Source organism: Artemia franciscana, chromosome 9 (assembly GCF_032884065.1).
Source record: "Artemia franciscana chromosome 9, ASM3288406v1, whole genome shotgun sequence".
Classification (NCBI taxonomy): Eukaryota; Metazoa; Arthropoda; class Branchiopoda; order Anostraca; family Artemiidae; genus Artemia; species Artemia franciscana.
The window spans coordinates 9,777,450-9,792,477 of NC_088871.1; the positions used below are offsets into that span (position 1 = coordinate 9,777,450).

General features: G+C 32.4%; 1 protein-coding gene across 1 annotated transcript in view; it reads right to left on the minus strand.

Moving 5' to 3' along the window:
• The window catches only part of LOC136031563 (galactosylgalactosylxylosylprotein 3-beta-glucuronosyltransferase S-like), a gene marked incomplete at its 3' end in the record, with an annotated part of 221,092 nt that overhangs the window by 80,482 nt on the left and 125,582 nt on the right, over nucleotides 1-15,028 (minus strand). The window contains 1 exon segment of the mRNA XM_065711232.1: nucleotides 13,159-13,356. Within this exon segment, the coding sequence (XP_065567304.1) occupies nucleotides 13,159-13,356 (198 nt within the window).

A 15,028-nucleotide genomic window follows, 5' to 3' on the forward strand; every position in this document is an offset into this window, starting at 1 on the left:
TTACCGTTTCTGGATATCTGGATTCAGAGAAATAATAATAAATTATATTACAATTATATCATATAATTTCTTCTTACATTGATGAAGAAAATCTTGTTGATTTATAGCATTTGCATGTCTCTTATGGGTGTTAATATAATTAGACACCTCCGTGGTCACATTATCCCCACATACTCCACGTAGATAACTTTGAAGACCACACTGCCTTTCCATGACGATGATATAATAGTTAAAAATGGGGATGAAACCTTTCAATCGACAGTGAAACAAATATAAAATTTAAACTGCACATTTTGGACAAATATACAGTGTCCATCATCAGGAGTAAAACTAAAAGATATAAATAAAAACAACAAAATATTTGCCCAGTAAAGTAATTACATCCCCTCTGAATTGAAAAATAAAATCAGAGAACGTATTGCACAACCTAACTAAATTCATAATTGCCCCGACTTCTAAATATGTTTTACCACCAATTATGTCAAAATATCTAAATATCTTTCTTTCAAGAAGAATTTCTGCGACTTTTACATATATATTCGTATACATAGATACTATGTCAAAACTTGAGATTATAGAATTTAAAGAAATTTCCACTTATATTAGTTTTTTCACAAGTTCTGACGAATTCTTTAGGTAAGAAATATTTGTCAACATGAGTTGTTAACCACTTGCTCAGAACACTTGCTGGTGATTTTTTACTTGCAACAATTGGTCGTAATGGCAGGTTTAACTTGAGCAATTTTGAAAGCCCATATAATTTTGGGCACCAGAAACTTCTTGGTAAGCATTTGTAGTAAAGTTGAGGTGTAATCTTCTCTTCTTCCTTCAAACTCTTCAACTTGTTCTTAAACTTCTTCATGTACAAGTCTGTCGGATAAAAAAAAGTCTTTTGTAGGTTATCTCATCTTTCGGTAAGACAGATAATTTTGAATCCTAGTCCTTGGTATCCATTACCACTAAAGTGTTACCTTTGTCTGCTTTTGTGATAATAATAGATTCATCCCTTCTTAAATTATCAAAAATCTTTGTGTCTTTGATAGAACTGTTTGTGATTTCTGATTTTAAAGCAAACTTTGACAGGGTTTTATCTGTAAGAGCTCTTACTTGCTAACATCTTTGATAAAGGTGGGGTTTCTGTGTAAAGATGTTTCTATTGAAAAGATACTTTCTTCTACTGGGACTTAATTAGTTTTAAATCTAAATTTTTGACCTTTTTCTAATACAGACTTTTCTAGTAATGTTAAGGTCCTTGATGAAAAATTAACTACACCTGGTCCAAGAGTTGACGAAAGTATTACGGCTTTATTTTTAGATAATTTTGAAAACTTTTCAAGTAATCTTTTTATGGAAAGGTGAAAGTCAAGATTGAAATGATTTCTTGCTGTTTGTTGCATAAAACAAAAATCACTTGCACTCAACCTTTTCGATATAACATTTTCCAGGAAAAGTTTATCTTTCACTAATACAGCTCTTTCCCTGATCATAATTGCAACATTTTAAACCTTTTTCTAATGCAAACTGTTCTTGAAATGTTAAGATCTTTGATGGAAAATTAACTAGACCTAGTCAAATAGTCGGCGAAGGTATTACGGATTTATTTTCAGATAATTTTCCAAAAATTTTAAGCAATATTTCTTTGGAAAGGTGAAAGTCATGATTGAAGTGATTTCTTGCTGTTTGTTGAATAAAACAAAAATCACTAACACTCGCCTTTTACGATATAACATTTTTCAGGAAATATCTTTCCCTAGTAAAGCTCCTTTTCTCCTTTTATCTTTAATCAAATGATTTAAAGTCTTGAAATGTAGACATTGTTCGAGTTTTTTCCTTTAAAAGCTCCTAAATGTAGATTGGATTTTATTGAGGCTGGCGAAATCCTTTTCTTCTTACATTTATGAGGAAATTCTTGTTGATTTATAACATTTGCGACACCACTCCCTTTCCATGACGAAAATATATCGGTTCAAAATAGGGACAAAACCTTTTAATCGACAGTGAAACAAATATAAAATTTTAACAATATTTCGTACACATTTACAGTGTCCATCATCAGCAGTAAAACTAAAAGATATCAACAAAAAGAACAAAATTAATAACCAACAAACTAATTGCATATAGTTTATTGCTCTTATTTTTTTCAATGCAACAGCGGAAGCGAAAATCCTTAACCTCTTAGCCAAAGTAATGCTACCTCTGAAAGCTACCTATAAACCATCATTTTATAAAATTCCTTTAAGTTTTTCACTCAGCCCTGGAATATACGGTAAAGAACAAAAAACATCTTTCATTTCTGTTGTTTCTACGATATTGTTAAGATATTCTAGAAATTGTTTCCTTCTTTTTGAAAAAGTCAGGTCAATTAATATGTCTGGATAATGGTTACTTATTACAATTTCTTTTAACAGCAATATTTCCACCTCAATGGATTTTGGAGAACAAATTATATAATTGTGGTCAGTTAAGAATATGATTGAACAAATTTTTATTTGGCGAGCATGACCAGAGAAAAACAACAAAAGTCTATTATTGTTAGTAGGTTTTCTGTATATATTTAAAGCCATACTATTTTCATTCTTTAAGACAAGAACACCCAGAAGTGAAAGTTTCTTATCCTCTTATAAATCTATTGTAAATTTTAAATCACCTTCCCAAAAATGAAGATGTTCTAAAAAACTTAATTCTTCCTCCGCATAATTCCATACTGAAATCATGTCATCCATATATCTCCCTAAGATTCGTGTTTTAAAATATATGAATCTAACGCTATTGTTTCAATATTTTCTAAGACACAATTTTCTAATAAAGATCTTAAAGGGGTCCCCATGGTTAAACCATTTACTTGTTCGAAAAAACCCCTCTGAATTGAAAAAATAAGAGAAAGTATTGCACAACCTAACTAAATTCATAATTACAACGACTTCCAAATTTGTTTTACCACTAATTAAGTCCAAATTTCTTAATATTTTATTCAAGAAGAATTCCTCTGGTTTTTACATCAATATTCTTATACATTGATACTATGTCAATACTTGAAATTATAGAATTTTAAGAAATTCCCACTTGTTTTAGTTTTTTCACAAGTTCTGACGAATAAGTAACCATTAATAAGTAGCCATTATCTAGGCTGGTTAATTGACCATACTTTTAAAAAAGAAGGATCAAATTTCTAGAATTTTCTAATAATGTCCTGAAAACAACAGAAAAGAAAGATATTTTTTGTTCTTTACCACATGTTCTAGGGCTGAGTGAAAAACTTACAAGAATTTAGTAAATAATGGTTTAAAAGTAGCTTTAAGAGGTAGTAATACTTTGGCAAGCTTTTTAAATTTTGTAAAGAATCAAACCTCCTTAGAGCAACAATGTTGGGCTTATAAATTACCATGTACTTGTGGAAGCTCTTATGTGGGACATACTAGCCAAAATTTGAAAATGAGATTACTACAATATTATAATTCCAATTCATCGTCCTTAAAGCACAATTCCAAATCTGAAGATTTCACGTCAGCTCTATCGGAGAATGTTTTTAATTGTCCTAATCGCTTTATTTTGTTTGAGACTGTCTCTTATTGATTTCTAGAGACCAAGGTTTAAAACAAATTTTCACGGAAACAATCGAAATAAAAAATAAAAAACAATAATTCAAGAATAATTCTATAAACAGAGTTACAGGTGAATTTAGATTGAGTTCAATTTATGGTAATTTACTGAGGTCAAATAAAGTAAATCTCATTTCACCTATGAGCTTTGACCTCTGTCCACCTGATATTTCAGATAAATCTAATAAACCAGAACTGAAAAGGTCAAGGAGACTTGTTTCAGCTTTTGCATTGAAAAATTGAGAGCAATAAACAATATGTAATTAGTTTACTGGGTATAAATTTTGTTGTTTTTATTAATGTCTTTTAGTTTTATTGCTGATAATGGAAATTAAATTTGTGTCCGAAATGTTCAGTTAAAATTTTATATATGTTTCGCTGTCGATCAAAAGGTTTCATCCATATTTTAAACTGCTATATTTTCGTCAAGGATAGGCAGTGTGGTCTTTTAAGCTATCTAGAACGAGTATATGAGGATAAAGTGACCAAGGAGGTATCTAAATATATTAACCCCCATAAAAAACACGCAAATTTAATAAATCAACAAGATTTCCGTTATCAATGTAACAAGAAAAGGATTTTGCCACACAAAATAAAATTCTATCTACATTGAGGCACTTTCAAAGGAATAAAGTTTGAAAGATATCTACATTTCAAGACTTTAAATCATCTGATTAAAAATAAAAGGTGCAAAAGAGCTTTATTAGTGAAAGATAAACTTTTCCTGGCAAATGTTATGTCAAAAAGGCGAGTGCAAGGGATTTATTTTTTATCCAGCAAATAGCAAGAAATCACTTCAATCATGGCGTTCACCTTTCCAGAGAAAGATTACTCAAAATGTATGAAAATTATCTGAAAATAAAGCTCTAATACCTTCGTCAGCTCTTGCACCAGATGTAGTTAATTTTTCATCAAACACCCAAACATTACTTGAAAAGTCCGTCTTAGAAGAAGATCCCAAATTTTCTTTAAAAGAAATCAGGTCCCAGTAGAAGAAATTATCTCTTCATTAGAAACATCCTTACACAGAAACCCCACCCTAATCAAAGATGTTAGCCTAGCTTCTATGACAGTAGCGAGCTTCTAATGTTAAAACCCTGTCAAAGTCTACTTTAAAACCAGAAATCCCTAACAATTCTATCAAAGACATAAAGATTTTTAATAATTTAAGAAGGGATGAATCTAATATTATTACAAGAGCAGACAAAGCTAACACTGTAGTTGAGATGGATACCAAGGACTACGACTGAAAAATAAATATTTTACTGAAAGATGAAAAACGTACAAAAAACTTTCTTTTGACACGACAGACTCATATACGAAAAATTTTAAGAACGAGTTAAAGAGTTTGAAGGAAGAACAGAAGATTACACCTCAACTTTACAACAAATGCTTACCAAGAAGTTTTTCTGTTCTAAATTAGATGGACTTCCAAAGATGCATAAGCCAAACCTGAAATTACTGTGTACGTGCAACATATTGTTGCAAGTAAAAAGGCACCAACAAGTCCTCTGAGCAAGTGGTTAGCGTCATTATGTAAACCTCTCATGTCGACACAAATTTCTTACTAATGTAAGAATTCGTCAGAACTTGTGAAAAACTACAGGAAGTGGAAATTTCTTCAAATTCTATAATCACAAGTTTTAACATATCATCATGTATTGATGTAAAATCGGCAGATACTCTTCTTGAAAGAAAAACAAAATAAATGGCTCTTATGCGGGACATACAAATCAGAATTCGAAATTGAGATTACTGCAACATCATAATTCTCTTTAATCGTCTTTAAAGCAAACCTCCAAACCTGAAGATTTTACTTCGGCTCTATCGGAACATATTCTTAAATATCCAAATAATTTTTTGTTTGAGAATGTCTCTTTGGTTTCTAGGGAATTCTGGAATTCTTGAATTCTATTTAATCGTCCTTAAAGAAAAATTCCAAACCTGAAGATTTTACGTCGGCTCTATCGGAACATGTTCTTGAATATCCAAATAATTTTTTTGTTTGAGAATGTATCTTTGATTTCTAGGGACAAACATTTTTAAGCAAATTTTCGTGGAAACAATTGAAATAAAAAAAAATATTCAAGAATAATACCATAAACAGAGACACGGATAAATTTGGATTGAATTCAGTTTATGATATTCTACTGAGGTCAAATAAAGTAAATCTCATGTCACCTAAGAGCTTTTACCTCTCTCCACCTGATATATCAGATAAATCTAATGAACTGGAACTTAAAAGGTCAAGGAGACTTGCTACCTCTGTTGCATTGAAAAAAAAAATAAGAGAAATAAACTATATATAATTTGTTTATTGGGTATAGATTTTGTTGTTTTCATTGATGTCTTTTAGTTTTACTGCTGATGATGGATGCTGTATATATGTCTGAAATATTCTTTTAAAATTTTTTACTGGTTTCACTGTTGATTAAAAGGTTTCATTCCGATTTTGAACTGTTATATTTTCGTAAGAAGAGAATTAGATAAATAGAGCATAAGACAGCATTACAATTTTTGACAAACTATAGGTTCTTTACTAAACAATGGAAAAGATAGGATTCCAAAAACACAAAAATAGGTATGTACAAAATTCCGGGATCAAAAGGTACATTTTATGTGGGAAGGACACACAAATTTTTAGAAAAATATCCCATTAGCATAAAAATACCATTGACCTTTTGCTAAAATATAATCAAAAACCCGAAAAGTTTGAATCTTAAATACAAAAAACGTTTAAATCTTATTAATAATTTTTTTGACCAAACACAAATTGTAGATACATCTGTAAGCCTTACAAAGCCTTAGAGAAATTATAGTAGGTAGAAAAATTATCTATAAGGGCATTAGTCTTTTCCCCCCAAACCTTTCTTTTACTTTCGTCATTAACTCCTCTATGATGCATATTTTGTACAGAGGGTGTCAATAAATTATTATTACTACTAGTATTAGTAGAGATTAAGTTGATTTTAGAATTAATTCCATTCATAATAGTTTAATTGTTAGGCAGTTAAATTTTCTAACAGCTGTAACTTGCATAATGATCCTCGAACAAATGACGACGCTGCAAGTGAAATTCAGGATGAGTGGAAAGCTGGGAAGAGTCAACCAATGACTCTAAGTGAGCATTGTGGAGTGACATGCATGAGAGGAAAATTTTCAAGTAGTCAACCCGTGTGTGTTCCCCAAGGAGAACCTCCAAAAGGTTGACTCTAGTTCGGCATTGTGAAGGGACATGCATGCACGGAGAGGTGTAGCATAAATGGGAGACAGTAACAACGGCAATCAAAGGGGTAAAATTAACTTTGACTGAGTTGCCCACTTAATTGGACAATCTGTCTTGGCTTTTTTATAAAATTGGCCATGACTTTGACTTTTCGCACAACTATTCCCTTTTTCGTGTTTCAATTCAAAAATCAACCGGTTTTAAGTCGTTGCTAGGGCGCAATGGCTGGAATTAAAATTAAACTTAGGGCACAGCGCTCAAAAATTTAACACCTACAATACTGTTGAATAGTAATTTAGATGTATAACTCTTAAATTATTCTTTCACATAGATGTAATAGCTTCTTAAAGAATTTTTTTTTGTTGTGTATCCCGAACAGTCTTGAATTTGTAAGATTTCCATCGTCGAATGTAAAGAAATATCCACCCAAAACAGTGAAGTTTTTTCTTTTTTTGTACCGTTTTTTTTCAGAATTATCGAAGATTAAATGCCAAGCTATCATGTTGCCCAGGTTTGGGGGTATTTGATTCCTTAAACTCTTGGTAATTTGTTGCTTTAGTTCATTATTTTGAATCTTACAGATTCACTGGTTTAATTTTTTTGAAGTGTAGCAATCTTGTTAAATTTTGGATACTTTGAATAATTTTAGCTTTAAAACTATCAATTCTAAGTTTTTTACGATAAAATCGAAGTATTTTAAAAAGAACAATATAAAATCTGAAACTAATTAGTACCATCAACAATTTGGGTTCTAAAGATTTTATGTAGTAGTTTATCCAGTTAGCTTTTGTCAATCTTGTCAAGAATTTTTTTAAGTCTAAGTGGAATCTAAAGTTATAATAAGGCATATGGACTTGGTTTCTTATATGAAGGTTGCCTGTTTGATTTCACTGAACTCATGAAAGTTAGGATCTTGAAATAACCTCTTTTATTTTTGACATGTGGATTAACCCTCTTTCTACCTTGTTCTTTTCATTAGTTGTCATCAGAAATAAACTAGAAAATTATTAATAAAAATTCAATCTAATTAAATTATAAAACTAATGAGAGACAGTAAAGAATAGAAATATAAAGCGGGGAAGATACCATTTAAAAACGGAAAAGAAACGTAATGTAAAGATTATTGGAGATAATTATAGGTAGGGCAAAAGAGTATATAACTTTGTCAGCCATCCGGCTACAATGAGACAATATTTATATTTAAAGATTTAAATTAAGAAAAAGAGAAAATATCAATTCAAAAGAAAAATACTATAGAAGGGACAAGAGAGCATATAACTTTATCAGGCTTTTTGCTATGACGAGCTATTACTAATGTCTCCAAATTAAGGGTGAAACGAAAATATAAATCTTATCAAAAGATTCTGATAAAGTGGACCGGAAGAGAACAAAGCTGTAATAGCCTCTTTACTAGGAGGAGGTAACTTATTGTTGGACTAACTAAAAGAATTTCAAGATTTTTGCCAAAGACAACTAACTCAATGTGGAAAAGAGCAAGACCTGTTTACGCAAAACAGAGAGCAAAATGACTTCTCTAAAAACGTTGCTCAGAACTCTAAAAATTATATCAGAATTCGTGGGTGTTTCCAATGTAGATGAATTTATCAAAAATTATTTATGACGAGTTAATGGGGATACTTGTGATAAAATTAAAAAACATTGCGTATAAAAGGAAGTGTATAATCATTTCCAGTAGACAAGAGAAAAAGAAGCAAAGGACATCGACACTCGAATTGAAAACTTCTAAAGCTGGTCTGTTGAAACAAATATTTCTAAAAACCATAAGAACTGAGTTAAAAATATTTAATGTCTCAACCAGTATTGGGAAATGTGCAGACAATTTTTTCGGCTGGTATGCTGAAAAATATAAAAAAGCAAAAGTGATGAGACACTACAAAAGTGTAATTGCTTAGATTCACACAAGGATTACCGAAAAAGCTCCTTATATTAATATTATCGTAAAAACCAGAAAATCTTGAGCAGGATATTTCCTTGATAGAAACAGAGGTAAAAATTGATGAAAAGGTGAAAAAATTAGAGCAAATATCAATCAATTGAACGGAATTCCAAGATTATATTAACCATGGAAGAGGATGAAAGCTTATGAGATATGGGGAAACAGGTCGTGAGCAGAAAATGCGAAAAGAAACCCAAAAACTATTCTTCGACTGAACGAGTTGACCGTTCTTGTTTTCTTCGATTGCTTAGGGCGGAAAAACTAAGAATAATTTCAATGCACAGACCCCTCATACAAATAGTGGTAGAATGAATAATAATAAGTCAAAGATATATAGAATATTGCTTACAACTACAAGAGCAAATAGACAGGGTCCCAGGTAGACATATGGTGTTTTTACTCGGGCATTTCAACCCCCAGGTCGGTAGACATAGGTATAAATGGTATCCTAGTATAGGTAAATTTGATGTAGAAAAGGAAAACAGGCTTTTTACAATTCTGTAGGTATAACAATTTAGTTATAGCCAAGTCGGTGTTTGGTCATAAGTTGAAATGGTACTCACCTGATGGTAAGACAGCATACCTTATAGATTATGTTATAGTAAACTGAAAACTGCCAGGATCAATATATGAAACTAGGGTATATAGGAGTGCTTTTATTGAAGTTAAAAATTAAGATCATCAACTGGTAGTTCCTAGGGTTAATTGAAAGCTTGAGTTTTAGAAGGGTAATAAGCTCCCAGAAAGTTATGATGCTGGTAGACTCCAGAATGAGAATTTAAGAGAAACTTTGCAGGAGTAGTTGAATACTAAGCTTGAGAGTTTAAAATTAGACATTGTGGAAGATGGGTGGAAATTTTCTTAGAAAACCAGTCTGTGAGCTGCTGATGGTGTCTTGGGGAAGAAAGTTAAGACTGCAACTAAGAATGTTTGTGAAAAAGCCTTACGTCTTAGTGATAGATCATATGAAATCAAAAGGAAAATATAAAGAAAGTGAAGAAAGTATTAAAATCTAAACTAAAGAGGGTTTGAAGTGGAGGCCATGGATGAAATGGCTGAGGATCTTGAACATTCAGCTAGACAGTATAATAGTAAAATATGTTACTGTTTTGTTAATAAATTAAGACGGAATAGTCTATTCAGACTTGTCCCAGTTAAAGATAGGAGCGAGGCCAAAATTAGCGATAAGGGAAGAGTAAAAGAGAGATAGGTAGAACATTTTGAGACTAAGCTAAACTGAGATACAATTCTAGGAAAAGATATAGAGGAAAACAAATAAGTTTGTGATACCTTGGATGTGAAGCAAGATTTATTTTGTGAGGAACAATTAATCACATTACTAAAAGGATTAAAATGTCCTAAGGCTCCTAGTGTTGATTATTTGGTAAATGCATTTCTTAAATAAGGTGGCTCAGAGGCTAGAAATAAGTTATTGCAGGTTATGATTATGATTTTCTTTTAAAGAATGAGTACCTAACAATTTTAGGAAAATCTTAATTAAACCACTGTATAAGAAAGGTAATAAGAATGAGAGCCGTAATTATTGAGGTATTATTTTGGTCTCTGTAGGCACCAAATTGCTTAGTAATTTGATAATTTTTAGACTGAGAGATGCTATAGAAAAAGTTTTAAGAAAAGAACAGTGCGATTTTTGAAAAGGTAAACGTTGTGTCGACCTAATTTTTACTCTTAGGTTAATAATTGAGAAGTGCTTTAGTTTTCAATCACCTTTGGTCCTCAGTTATATAGATTTTGAGCAAGCGTTCAATTCTGTTGATAAGAGAGCCTTAGCGAAGGTCTTATCCTTATATGGTATACCAGACAAATACATTAAAGTGATTAGTGCAATGTTTGAGAATAATACTGCTGCGGTTAAAGTAAGAATTGAGGCTAGCAGCTGGTTTTCTAATGAATCAAGAGTTAAGCAGGGTTGTGTTCTATCCCTCTTCATCTGGATCACTTTGATAGATTTGTCTTAAGGAGTACAGATAGCAAATAGGAGACCATTGAATCAAAAGGGGAGAAAAACTCTCCTTGACTTAGATTATGCTGATGATGTTAGCATCTTAGATGAGATTTAATTTTAAGAGGTTTCGCAAGTTCAGTGTGCTAGAATAAGTTTGAAAATTAATGTTAAGAAAACTAAGTCCCTAAGGCTAGGAATAAGTAAAGATGAAAAGATGACATTGGGTAACAAGAAAATTAATCAGGTGGGCACCTTAGTTACCTCGGTTTGATTGTTAGTAAAGACGGTGGGAGCGGTGAACATGTTAAAAGTAGAATAGCCAAGGCTCAGGGTATTTCTTCACAATTAAAAAAAGTTTGGAAAAATTGAAAGATAAGTCTGCGAACCAAGATTAGAATATTGGAAGGTTCAGTGATGACAGTGGTCAAGCATGGCTTTGAAGCCCGGTTGCCCCATAGAGTGGATTAGGATATACTAAATGTTTTCCAGAGAAATTGCCTATGGATTGTTATGGGTACCCGGATGGTAGATCATATTTCTTACAATAGGCTGTAAGAAAAGTACGGTTCAGTCCCACTTTTTAGGGCTATAACGAAAGAAAGGTTGAGATGGTTATGGCTCATTCTGCAGATAAAGGATGACGGATTACCGAAGATTGTGCTTTTCGGCCAACCCTCTTGGGCTAAACGGAAAGCAGGGCATCCTGTCTGGGATGGGAGGATGTCATAAAGACAGGTTTAAAAAGAATGGGAACTTCTTTGGAGGGTGTAAAGAGGGATGATTGAATGGACTGAGCTGGAGGAGGAGCGTTTGTTGCATTATTGGCCTCAGGTGGCTTGGTGCTGTGGTGAGTTGTTAGCAGTAGTGTAGTAAAGATGTCTATAAGCAGTTATGAAGCCTCTGAATGACACGAAATTTCCGAGCAATCTAGTAAAATATTCTTTTGTTATTACTGTGGCAAACCAAATCACTCTTCAGCAAATTGTCACCATAGATTACAAAAGGAAGGTTCAACATACAATAGAATTAACCAGTTCCGACCACCAGGTGAGAAGAATTTCGGAAGACAGGGAACAAATAATAATTTGCCAGCAGCAAATGATCTTTCTTAATTCGTACCCAGAAATCAGACAGTATACCACACAATAGGCCAAACAAAAGAGACAGAAGAGTTCTAGAAAGACCCTGAAAACTTTTGGTCAAATAACAGTTGGCAATTAAACAAATACGCTAGCTTGTGGGGGTCGAGCTGTCTCTTTTGTAAAACCCCTTTATAGTTTAAAATTTAGTGATACAGGTAGAAATAACGATTTACCAATTCAAATGGACTTAAAATTCAGTGTTTTCAAAATTTGCCATGTTTGATTAATACATATCCTTAAAAATCCTTAACTAGGGAGGAAGCTCTTGGGAAGTTTCTTCAGAGTCTAAGGAATATGATTAGCAGAACTCAAAATACCCTGACCTCTTTTACAGGTCCCAAACTGACAGTTTTGGTAGAAAGTATTTTAAAATTTAACATTCAATACTTAAATAACGGGAAAAGCGATAATATGTAAACAGCTACCATATCGTCACACCCTAGGAGTAGATAAGAAAATATGTAATCGTGTGGGACTCGAAAATATTTATTTTTACCATGACAAAAGCAAATGTAAGTTTGCATTACAGCGGAACATAGCACTGTAAACCCAAAATATAAGTTAAAATTAAAAGTGAGAGTTACCATACAGGGAGGAACTGCGGCTCAAGTCTTAGCAATTTCTGATGAAAAAACAGATTAAAACAAAATAATCGATGACGTAATAAGAGGATACACCCAAAAAGATTTTCTCTCGGTTTTCCTAAAATGTCAAATTTTAAGAACTGAGAAGGGGATTACTTTTTTTAAATCAGCCAATCTAAGTAATGAAAAGACAAAACTATATAATATAACCTTTGGAAGGGCAGAAAAGATTTCAAATACAGGTTTTTAATCACTAAGCAGTCTAGAACTAAGCATAAAATTTAAATTTCACGAGTAAATAGTACCAAAACCACAAAAACAAGAGGGTTATTGAATGAAAAAACTGATTTCTTAAAATACTTTCTCAAAACATTTAAAAAACATCTTTTAAAACCTTTTTTCAAAATTAAAATTAAATTTTTTGATGATTTACGATGAAAATTTCAAAATCTTTTTCTTGGCATGTTTCAGAAGCACTAAATTCGACTTTAGAAACATGCCAAGTGCATAGAATGCTTTTAAATCTACTAAGTCAGCTTGAATAATGATACCAAAAGAGGAATTATTACGGTAAACTATCAAAATCACTATGAAATTTTGATTGATTGATAAGAAATAGATAAAATAATCCTCTGGACGGGAATACTAATTCACAAGTCGTTTGGAAGGCGGAAAAAAACTAACCAGTCAGTATTGTGTAGGGAATTTGCATCTTGTCAACTGTAGTCTTTACTGCTGGTGTCGGGACCGTGGCATCTTCTGCTACAATCCAGTATAAATTTTCAACTTGTCTAAGAGTTTGTCCTAGCCGAGTTAATTCTGCAATTTGCTCTGGACGACAAAACGTAGGTGTTATGACATACAGGGTAGGAGAAGGATTTCCTGAATAAAGGGCAAAATATAAATTCGATAGCTCTAATTGATTGACAACAAAATAATAAAAGAAGATAGACTATGTTTGTTTGTCAGATATGAAGGGGTAAAAAGGAAACTTATTTTCAGTTGAGTGCTAAACTCTCCAACATTCCCTGAAAATTTTAACCTAATACCAATAATGAAGTCTATTATTGAAATGCTACTGATACACTCTTTCAAAAATCTTTAAACATAAAGTGGCTTTTAATCCAGTAGAAAATTCCTCCCAATGACACATTATATGGTCAGTTTACCATTCTTGCATCAAGTTCTGGTAGTTTCAACTTATTTTAATCATCAGTTGCTATGGCACTACCGATATACCATTTTAATAACCTACATGTTAATTGTTTTCAATTGGACCGTCTGCATTCACAATACTTAGAGTAATTTTTCATCTCAATACCCATGACCTTAAAAGTAATTGCATTGTAAGTTGTAGTTGGACTAGTAGTAGTAATAAAATTTGCAGTCGTAGTAATCGTAATAGCAGTTGAAGTAGTAGTAGTAGTAGTATTAGTAGTAGAATTAGTAATAGCAATAGCAGTAGTAGTAGTAGTATTAGTGGTAATAGTAGTAGTAGCAGCATTAGTACTAGTAGTAGTAGGTGTTGTTGCTTTAGATGTAGTAACAGTAGTTGCTGTAATAATAGTAGCTTTAGTAGCGGTAGTAAAAGTAGCAGTGGTAGTAGCATAATTAGTAGCTTGCACACTTTTGGAAGTAGTAGTTGTAGGCGTAGTAGTTGTTGTTGTTTTGAAGATGTTGTAATAGTAGCTCTAGAAATAATAGCACACATTTGCTTTTTGGTCCACTGATCTACCACCTTAAGATATAATATATACATTTATTAAATAAGAAAACAACCACTATTAGCCATTCGCTGGCCAAGAAAGGCAATAGGCTTGGAAGGGCAAGCTAGATTATCACTCTCAGATACTTAAAACCACATTCATATCGCGCTACTCAACACAAAAGAAACTGAACTGATGAAGAAAGAAAGGAAAAAAGAGAAAGTGGAAAATAAAGATGAAGACAGAAAACAAATTTTTAACAACAAAAAAGATCAGGGAAGTGCCTTGAATAGAATGACAACCAGGAGTGGGCTTCAAATCAAAATTACTCACGAAATAAAAGAAACATTTTACCCATAACTTGAAGACCGAAAGACTAAGTGCACTTTTCACCGATTCGGGTAATATATTCCGAACATGGGGACCATAATGGCGGATCACAAAAGATATCCGAGTTGTACTCATAAACTCATAAGTTTAAGCTATCATCCTCTATTATATTAAATAAAAAAAAACTAGTTTTTTGAACTGAAAGTAAGGAGCGACATTAAAACTTAAAACGAACAGAAATTACTCCGTATATGAGATGGGTTGTCCCCTCCGCAGTCCCTCGCTCTTTACGCTAAAGTTTGACTCTTTGTCACAATTCTACCTTTTAAAACAACTAAAAACTTTAGCGTAAAGAGCGTGGGACTGCGGAGCGGACAACAGGCAGGAAAAAATTCAATGAAAAGGGCGCAGGACGAATCTGGTCAAGTTAGAAAAAAACGTCAAATTCAGAGCTTAATATACAATGCTGGGTGTTTTGAGCCTCTCTATTATGGAGTATAATTTGAAAATAACACAAC